Raw genomic sequence first — 10,545 nt, 5'->3', positions numbered from 1 at the left:
ATGACAATAGATGGATAATCCGCAAGCACGCCCGTCAGCCCGACGCACATATCGTTATTCCATTCTGCTCCTTCAGCCTCTACTGTGGCCTCTCTCTCTCTCTCTCTCTCTCTCTCTCTCTCTCTCTCTCTCTCTCTCTCTCTCTCTCTCTCTCTCTCTCTCTCTCGTCCTGTTTCCCTATCTCTACCTCTCTTACATAGTCTATCGTCCTCTCTTTCTCTCTCTCTCTTCCTGTTTTCTTATATCTCCTTCTCTTACATGGTCTTTTGTCCTCTCTCTCTCTTTCTCTCATCCTGTTTCCCTATCTCCCCATCTCTTACATAGTCTCTCGTCCTCTCTTTCTCTCTCTTTCTCATCCTGTATCATGCATCTCTCAGGGTATGAGAGGAAGGAGAGAGAGAGTGTGTGTGTGTGTGTGTGTGTGTGTGGGGGGGTGAGGGTAAGGGAGTTTAGAGACAGAGGACAAAATATGGAGAGGCGCAAGTGAAAGGAGAGGGGGAGGGAATGGAGAGATGAAGAGAGGGAGAGAGGTGTTGAGTGAAAGAGTGTGGAGAAAAAATAAGAAATTTAGAGAGGTCCTAACTGACACTGAGAGGAGAAAGGGGGAAGGAAGAGAGAGAGAAAGAAAGAAAGGTAGAAGAGAGTGAAAGGCAGAGGAGGAGAAGATAAGGAGAGTTGAGATAGAGTTATTAAAAGCAATTGAGAGATGTGAGACAGAAGTCTCTGTGAAGAGTCTAGGCTTGAAAACTCTTCTAGAGATCTTCTGTGTACATTTCCTGCTTCCTGGAAACATATTGGTGAGTGCTAAGGCGTTTACAGGGGGCCGCTCTATATGCATTGGGTTCCCTCTTCAAATAATTTTGTTGACACCAAAAATGTCTTAATATACACCTAAACCCGACTGTCTTCATTGGCTTGGCATTCCTTTGCTCCGAATTCCTGTTATACACTTCCACTAGCACGAATGTTATAAAAAGTATATCCTTCAATAGGATAATGTTTTTGTCGTAGTTACTCAATTATTGATCGGATGCTTGATTGTTCTTGTCTGCACGACGCACTTGATAACAATGTAGATTCCAATATTTAACACACCCCTTTCTGCGATGGGATGACAATAGAACAGTCTCGTTCTAATGTTGCGGGAACATCCATCCTGAGACATCTTTGCACTTAGGGATTTATCGTAGGATGCTTTGGATAACACCCATTAAACGCTATGAATTCTTTATTTATTTCGGTGCTTTTGCTAGATTTGCTATTGTTCTTTGTCGTTCAGCATCAACAGCTGTGCTGAGTATGAATATATTAATACCATTTCGAGATGCTAAACTTCACTGCTAAAGGCAGCCTAAGAGTCTTAACTTCTGGCATACACAAGACGCCCAAGCACAGCCATCGGAATGGCTTTAGCATCTCGCTAAAGAGACCTAGCTTAATCGTGTCCTGGTTTCACCTCTAAAGTACCACAGGACAAAGCGGAGGGACAGGGGTTAGAATTAGCTCTTGACCATTTGCGTGTTTTTCGTCACAGAAAGCCTTTCAAAGACCTGGGAAAGGCTCAAACAAGAGATGTCTGACACAAATGGGAGAGCGACTTGGCAAAAAAAAGAAGAATAAAATAAATAAATAATGGCTGTAGGCCTAATTCCCTGCCCACATTTGTATTGGGGTCAGCGGCTTTCCGTGAGGGGTGCTTGCGAGAGAGATTGGTCTGCACCCATTTATGTTATGTAAATCACCCTTAGGTTAAGATGTTCCTTGTGTGTGGATTTCTGATTTATGTCAGAAAAGCCGTCAGCCGCGAATGTAGCGATCGGAAGGCAAACGTTCCACTGTTTTAGATCATTGTTCCCACCCGACTGATTGGAAAGAGATTATCTTGCTTTTAGCTTAGCTTTAGCTCAGTGCGACCTTCTGCATGCTGGGCTCCTCTGTAGTAATTTACTAGCCAAAGCCTTGTTGAACTTGATGTCTTATCGATTCCTTTTTGGCTAAAGCATCTGGCAAACCCACCAGCCTTTTGGCCTTTAAAACTTGAATGAAACATTTCTAGGTGAATTCGAGAGGACATTTCTAAATGTCACCCTAAGTGTTCTCCGTGCACCGTTCTGACACACACATAAATTACCCAATATTTAGTTGCACTTTGAGTACAAATTATCCATAGCTTGAATCTGACAAAATACTCAGAATTATGGTTATCCTCCTGGCCGTTTTTTCAAAGTGTTTTCGTATGTGGGTTTCAGAGCTGGGATGAACGGCAATTAGTGTTTCCTAATGCGTTCTGGGCCCTGAATTGGTGTAGCATATTTTGGCGATACAATGCGAAGCAACTCTGTTGAAAACATTTCAACACTTTGGTTGGTTTGTTGTCCCGAATGACTTGGCATCGATTCAGTGAAAATATTGTAGCCTGACAGAAGCTGGAGTGAAGAGTGGAAATTATCCTCTCAACCATCACATCAAAATAACCTCTGTACGACCGTTCTCGCCGTCGGTTGCCAAGCATCTCCATTATGCCTATGGGTGAGTCTCTAGAGAAATGACTCAGGTAGCTAACGAGTTATGATGCAGGTCTCCATCACACTTTTGCAACCGGATGGTTACGGTCGCAAATAGATTGTGGAAATTGATGAGAAAAAGATCCTCCTTATTATGTCTTGGAGTGTGTGCGCGTGTCTGTGTTTGAGTGTATGTCTGTGTGTGTGTGTGTGTGTGTGTGTGTGTGTGTGTGTGTGTGTGTGTGTGTGTGTGTGTGTGTGTGTGTGTGTGTGTGTGTGTGTGTGTGTGTGTGTGTGTGTGTGTGTGTGTGTGTGTGTGTGTGTAGGTGTGTGTGTGTGTGTATGTTTGTGTGTGCCAACATGTGTGTGTGTTTGTGTGTGTGGGCGTGTGTGTGTGTGTGTGTGTGTGTGTGTGTGTGTGTGTGTGTGTGTGTGTGTGCTTTCGTGGGGGCGTGCGTTTGTCTGTATGTATGTGTGTGTGTGTGTGTGTGTGTGTGTGTGTGTGTGTGTGTGTGTGTGTGTGTGTGTGTGTGTGTGTGTGTGTGTGTGAGTGTGTGTGTACATGCATGTTTGTGTGTACATGTTGTGGTATTCTGTACCACGTGTGCGGCAGGTTAAAGCACGAGACACGAAGCAGTGAGGGGTTAAGCCGTACTCGGCGTTTATTCAGTCAGGTTCTTTAGGATGCGGTGTCGCTCTAGGGTCTCCGTGAGCCTCTAGTTCTCGCGTTAACGGGGTATTCCCGAACTGTCCCTGCTCCCGCTCCGTGGCCCCTCTTATGCCGGTTCCGGGTCTTCCTCCTCCCAGCCAACGGGTGTCCCCCATCCCGCTGATTGGGGGGATGGACAAGGTCTTCCCTGTCGCCGGCTAGTGGGTGGCGGCGGTATACCCCGTCCACCACTGTCCCTCGGACCCGTCCGGGCCGAGGTTTCAGGGGCGGGATGCCACACTCCTCCACCGCTTGCTCAAGCCTCTGGTCTCCGGGGAACCCCCCCAGGCAGGCATCCCGGCGTGACAGGGCGTCGGCGTTGGCGTGCTCCCTGCCCGGTTGGTGGTCCACCCGGAACCGGAAATTCTGGAGGGCCAGGAACCACCGCGTCACCCGGGCGTTGGTATCCTTGGCCCCGGCCATCGCTGTCTTTTCTCGGGCCGCTCGGGACAACGGTACCTGCCAATACCCCTTTGTACCTTTGCCACTTTGTACCCCTTTGGTACCGCGCCGGCCCCAGGCGCTCGATTAGTTCGTCAACGCGGGGCATGGGGTATGCGTCGAACTCCGACGCCTCGTTCAACCTCCTGAAGTCGTTACAAAAACGATATGTTCCGTCTGGTTTGGGCACTAGGACCACCGGGCTGCACCAGGCGCTGCGCGACTCTTCGATCACCCCGAGCTGCAGCATCCGGCGCACCTCCGTCTGTATGGCCTCCTTCCGGGCCTCCGGGATCCTGTAGGGTGGGACCCTTACCCTTACACCCGGCGCCGTCCGGATGTCGTGGTGGGTGACCGTGGTCCTCCCTGGCAGGTCGGAGAACACGTCCCTGTGCTGCATGATAACCTCATCGAGGTCGTGCCTCTGGGCCGGGCTGAGGTCCTCCCCCGCCGGGACCTCCGGGATCTCCCGCCGGGCCGCCAGCGCCAGGGGAGCGGGGTCGGTGGGCTCCTGCTCCCCCCCCCCTCCACTGCTTCAGGATGTTGATGTGGTAGAGTTGAGTCGGCTTCCGCCTCCCTGGCTGGCGGACTCGGTAGTTTATTCAGTCAGGTTCTTTAGGATGCGGTGTCGCTCTAGGGTCTCCGTGAGCCTCTAGTTCTCGCGTTAACGGCGTATTCCCGAACTGTCCCTGCTCCTGCTCCGTGGCCCCTCTTATGCCGGTTCCAGGTATTCCTCTTCCCACTCGCCGGGTGTCCCCCATCCCGCTGATTGGGGGGAAGGAAAAGGTCTTCCCTGTCGCCGGCTAGTGGGTGATGGCGGTATTCCCCGTCCACCACTGTCCCTCGGACCCGTCCGGGCCGAGGTTTCAGGGGCGGGATGCCACAATGTGTGTGCTTGTGTATGTGTGTTTGCGTGTATGCACGCTTATGTGAAAGCTTTTATGTGTGTTTGTTTGTGTTTTTGTATACAAATACCACCCAAACCCGGTCCAACACGATCATCAAGGTAAAGGCGTATTCAGGTATATTCAGGGAATACCTCTACTATATTTTTATCGGTGTTCCTTATTCGTCAGAAGAGAAGTGAACAGAGTTCGCCAGTGAAACACAGCAGTGATTGATGCTCCCCATCCCACACACACACACACACACACACACACACACACACACACACACACACACACACACACACACACACACACACACACACACACAGAAACAGACACACACACAGACACACACCGAGATGCCTTTTGATCCCTCCTGTTTTGAGTAACTTTCCATCCTTGAAACAGACAAGCAAGAGACGGGGGACGGGCTCTGTCGGGTCGCTGCTTGGGGGTTGGGAGGTGGGGGGAGCTCTTAAGTAAGATGACGTGATTCGGTTTATGTTTGTTTTGTTTGGCGTGTCATGCAAATCAGCCGGTTGGCATGTTAATGCATTCCTACCCCCACCCCCCCCGATTGGCGAAAGGAAACCAGAAACAACAGAACGCTAAACACAAAATCATCGCCGCCGAACGACGGTGACAGGCGTTTTCACAGAGAGCACTCAAACAAACCTTGTTGCGAGGTGACAGCAGTTCTTCTTTTTCTGCCTCTGCTCTTCGGTTGTGCAGTTTTAAAAGTTGCTCTGTGATATAATGCATTGTTTTGTGTGTGTGTGTGTGTGTGTGTGTGTGTGTGTGTGTGTGTGTGTGTGTGTGTGTGTGTGTGTGTGTGTGTGTGTGTGTGTGTGTGTGTGTGTGTGTGTGTGTGTGTGTGTCTGTGTGTGGGTGTCTGTGTGCGTGTGTTTACCTTATTAATATATCTATTTCCACCGCCTTCAAAGTGTTTCGAAGTGACTCTATTACTTCTAAAGTGAATTCTATTTGTAGAGATGCATTATTCTGCGAACCTGTCTCTTGTTAAAGATGATCATTACGATGATAATGACGTTGTCGCGGCTGCTGCTGATTATGATGATGAGTATGAGGATAATGAGGATGATGATGAAAAGCATTATGACTGTAGAGTCAAATATGTGCAGTTGAACAATGCGATAGAGAACATCTCACACTGTGTCTGTAGGCTATGCGTCTGATCTTTGCTTTTGTCTGAGTGTGTCTATGTGTTTTGTGCGTTTATGCTCATGTGAATTTATGTTTTGTGTGTGTGTGTGTGTGTGTGTGTGTGTGTGCGTGCGTGCGCGCGTCGTGTTCTTTACTTTATTTAAATGTGCCACGCTAACGCAGGGCCATTATTTATAGTGACTTAACAGCGCCGAGAGGTGTGAGTGAGTCTCGCGGGAGCTCCCATTCGGGGAGGACACGCTAAGATCTAACACATGAAATATGTACCTTTGCTCCAGCCTCCACGCAGCAGAGCACCACAGCAAGGAGCCCATAAATCAAGGGGCGCATGTAGCGAATCGGCCCGCAGGGTCCTCCTGCGTCCCTCGGTGACACTCAGTAGCAGCCAGGCCAATATAACAAGTTGGGGAGGACCACGGCTCTTCCCAGCATGTTGTGAGTCACGTGCCAGTGTGTGTGTGTGTGTGTGTGTGTGTGTGTGTGTGTGTGTGTGTGTGTGTGTGTGTGTGTGTGTGTGTGTGTGTGTGTGTGTGTGTGTGTGTGCGTGTGCGTGCGTGCGTGCGTGTGTGTTTATGTGCGTGTGTCTGCGGTGGGCAGTCTAGGTCTACTCTAGCCAGGTATGTTGCTGCCCCCTTCTGGTAAAAATTAGGATTTACAGCCTTTTACAGCTAATTTCAAATGCAATTGATACATTCTTTATTACATCGCTGTAGTGGTGTACTGACTCTATAACAATAGTCAGGATATTTCAGTAGTGATGTAACAAAGTACTAGCAGTAGCACACAATACACAATGAATATTGGATAACGGTGAAAATATAACGTATATTTATGAATCTAAATAAATATATATATCAATTAAACGCTAAGCATTTGAATTAGCAGGCGATTTATGTAACATTAATTTATATAAAATATATATATTCGTTCGGTTTTAAACAACAATTATATTTAAAAAATCATCTTTAGGCCATAAGGGGGCGCCATCTCCCTCCGACTCCAGCGGTGACTTACTTAACGTTGTTTGTAAAACATTGCTGTGCCAAGCAGAGCCGGATTAACCCAAAGGCAAACTAGGCACGTGCCTAGGGCCTGATCGGCGGGGGGCGGCCCAGACAGAAGTAAAAAAAAATAAAAAAATAAAATAAAAAATAAATAAAAATGAAATAGCCAATACAAATGTCCTGCCTACTATTTATTTCAGTGATAATATATCAATATATATTAATTAACTAAAAATAGTGACGTTGTTTATCTTAACGTTACGTCACATTAACGCCAATCAGTTAAGTCCGAGAGGAGGTCAGCGGGTCAAGACTAAGCGGAACAATAAAGCTAGCAGGCAGGTCGTTTCTTGTGTAGGCTAACATTCAAGATGCTTTCGGGTGCGGCAAAACATAAAAAGAAAAAAATGAAGAGGAACAAAAGAAGAAACAGCGGGGGGCTTTACAGAAGTTTCTGTCGGGCAGCCGTCCGACAGCTGTGAAGACAGCGGAAGACGCTGTGGCGCCGTCAACATCAGCGCCGTCATTTTCTACGATCAAACGAGTGAAAACATACCGGAGAGCAACAGTAACAGAAAAAAAACAGAATGCCTTTACCCTGTTGGCAATTGAGAATAGATTTACAACCTCCCTGGATTTTGAAGACATTATAGAGGACTTTGCCTCATCAAAACTCAGGAGAAAGCATCTGTAAATGTAAGTTTTCCATTTAAAAATCTAAATCTTAATAAGTAAAGTGAATGCATATAAATGAAATGCATAATATAGGGCTATACTTTCTACTATAATGAAATGAAATATGAGGAACAAACCAAGTACCGGTATATTCAAATCTCAAACAGCTGTCTTTCAGCTTATATATACATTTTATTATTTCTCCACAAGATCGTGATGATGCTGTCAAGATGTGTTTCTACTGCAATGGAGGCCTGTGGTGCTGGAAGGCTGAAGATTATCCCTGAGTGGAGCATGCTAAATGAGAGTGTTGGAAAATTGAAGATAGGTGATGCTTGTCCATGAAAATAAACATCTTTACCACTACAGCACAATTTCTCTGACTGCATATTTTATTAGTCTTTGTATATTTGACTACTTATTTAACTTTTCAATTTAATCAACACATTTAATTAAGATTTTCTGCAAAATGCAATAGCTTACTACATTTATCTTTTTTGCTCTGTTTACATAGCAATGCTGACACCGTGACACCTATTGGTGATTTACTGGGACTACTGCCTTAACAATGACACTGGCAATGGATAAGATAAGGATAATTTAATAGCATTTAATAGAGCCGTGTAATAACGTATAAATAATAAAAATCAAAAAATAGTCTGATAGACTGTTTAATATACAACACATGACTTATTTTGGCGTACAAATAACCAACTTGTAACCAAAGACTACGCTATGTAAAATGTGAATTAACTTTTATTAGTAACTTTGGTAAGTGTTAGGGTTAGGTTAGGTTATCGATGGAGGGGGGCCCAAAAAATACAGTCTGCCTAGTGTAGTCCATTTATTTAATCCGGCTCTGGTGCCAAGTGTCTGGATTTCCCCGGTCGCTTCATTGTGCATTCCATCGTCCTATTTGGCATTTGCATTCAACAACTTTCCCCCAAACCCCTTCCCCTTCTCTTCCCCTCTCCCTCCGATCTCCCCTCTCCGTGACTCCCCTCCCCCATCTTCTCGGGGCTGTAGGAATGTGGAAGCCTCCTACGTCATCACCTCGTTGCGTAGCGGGGTCCCGGCTCTGAAAAACTGAGCGAAAACACCCGGACCTTAAAAACCTAAATACTTTACGTTAACGGTAAGTGGTTCAAGTTTAACGTCCCTGTTCATTGGATTTCGGCGTACGTGCGAGTTGCAAAAGGGGTTCGCCCTGGGTGTGCATCTGCTTTGATGTTTTTCGTTGGTCATGAAGTTCCTCGGACCCGTTAGTTCGCCGAGCTGGAAAGAAAAATCCGGTGAGGTGACGTCATCTTCCCTGAGCATACGCGGAGTTGAAAACGGGGTGTGTGTTTAAATTGCATCTTTATAAATGATAACGCTATCGGATCCAATCTTAGCCCCTGGGTGCACATATTTCAGTAACGGGACGAGGTATGAGTCAGCCTCGTCTTCTGCCCCAACGAGTCCGAGCCTGAGTGCCGCTGCAGAAGTTGAGTGAAGAAACGAAAAAAAAAATCAACACGTCGCTTGCCTCAACTTGACTTTGTCTGGGGGATTAAGAAATCCGACACCCCAGAGGGCTCACTAACTATATACAAACAAAATGGCTAGTGATGAGCCATTGTCTGCGTCGCTATAGGAATCAAACTAAACTAAAGCAGTCCATTGTTAACCCGGGTTTAAATGATACATGTTTGCATTAGCGTCGTTGGGCTGCCTGCAACGCTGCGTGCTGATGTAATTGGTCTGGTCCGCTTCATGCAGCCCATTCACACCGGTGTCAGTCTGAAAATGACCCTAGACCACCTGGTCCAAGGGTTTGAAACCCGGAAAGGTAACCCAGAAAAGGAGACTCCCCTCCCTGGACGGCCAGGTCTTCAAGATGAGCTCCGACGCCGCTCCTCTGCGTCTGTAGGGGACTCATTTGTGTGCTGATAGCTGGCTGGTGTTTTGATAACATGTCTGTTCCCCAGGGTCCTGCTCCACCACCTCCTCCCTCCTCGTACCTCCAGTACGACGACGCGGTTTCTTGTCTCCATGGTGATGATGTCGAGGAAGCGCTGCGCGTCGGACTGAAAGGGGCGGGGCGACCAACCACCATAGCGACTGGTTTGTGTATCCCTCGCAACGTTGTTCCTTCACGGCGAATCACCTGAAGATGGTAAGACGAATGCGACACCACCGGGAGACTCGACAGATTTAGGTAGATGGGAGATCGATTATGTATGCATGCGGGAAGGTGGAGGTGTGTGCGGTGTTGTGTGTGTGTGTGATGTTTTGCGTTATGCATCTGAGGACAGTGGTGGAATCTAGTGCAGTCTACACGCTTCCCCCTCTCCCTCTCTCTCTCTCTCTCTCTCTCTCTCTCTCTCTCTCTCTCTCTCTCTCTCTCTCTTGCTCTCTCTCTGTCTCTCTCTCTCTCTCTCTCTCTCTCTCTCTCTCTCTCTCTCTCTCTCTCTCTCTCTCTCTCTCTCTCCCTCTCTCTCTCTCTCTCTCTCTCTCTCTCTCTCTCTCTCTCTCTCTCTCTCTCTCTCTCTCTCTCTCTCTCTCTCTCTCCCCCTCTCTCTCTTACATAGTCTCTCCTCCTGTATGTCTGTCCCTATCTGTCTCTCTTTCTCTCGTTATAAATATATGTGTGCATTGTGTGGTGTGCTCTGGGTGCTTACTGTTGTATTGTTGGACTCATCTGTACTGGTTATAACGTGTATAACACATTTGCTATAAGCCTTTGAAACTGTTTCATTTTACTACATTTTCCTCCAAAGTGAATTGGGATGCCATGTCTGGAACACACTACTACTGCCATACTAATATGTATGATAGTAGCAGTCTCTATCTCTCTCTCTCCCCCTCTCTCTCCCCCTCTCTCTCTCTCTCTCTCTCTCTCTCTCTCTCTGTGTCCTCCATCTATCTCACTCTCTCTCCGTCTCTCTCCTTGTCTCCCTCACCCTCTCCCGGTTTAATTTTGCTTTCCCCAAAGTTTATTGTGACGCCGTGTCTGTACCACAGTGCTACTATCGTGCTACTCCATCACACCACCACCACTAACCCCCTGACCTCCACCGTCTCCACCCCCGCAGCCGTTCCACGACAGCGTGTACTACCCCTACCCCGACCCCCAGGGCACCCCCTCCCCCGCGGGG

At 47.4% G+C, this 10,545-nt stretch overlaps 1 protein-coding gene across 1 annotated transcript in view; it reads left to right on the top strand.

The window, feature by feature from the left end:
- The first annotated feature begins 8,357 nt into the window (after positions 1–8,357).
- Positions 8,358–10,545, top strand: part of LOC130381718 (cilium assembly protein DZIP1-like) — a 20,624-nt gene continuing 18,436 nt past the window's right edge. Inside the window, exons 1-3 of the mRNA XM_056589434.1 lie at positions 8,358–8,540; positions 9,376–9,563; positions 10,483–10,545. The exon at positions 10,483–10,545 is cut by the window's right edge and continues 582 nt beyond it. Of these exons, the coding sequence (XP_056445409.1) occupies positions 9,561–9,563; positions 10,483–10,545 (66 nt within the window). The 5' untranslated portion in view covers positions 8,358–8,540; positions 9,376–9,560. The remainder of the gene's footprint in view (positions 8,541–9,375; positions 9,564–10,482) is intronic.

The sequence above is a fragment of the Gadus chalcogrammus genome, chromosome 4 (genome assembly GCF_026213295.1).
Source record: "Gadus chalcogrammus isolate NIFS_2021 chromosome 4, NIFS_Gcha_1.0, whole genome shotgun sequence".
Classification (NCBI taxonomy): Eukaryota; Metazoa; Chordata; class Actinopteri; order Gadiformes; family Gadidae; genus Gadus; species Gadus chalcogrammus.
Note: the sequence above shows the minus strand (reverse complement) of the source record. Positions and strands in the feature narration are given on the sequence as shown.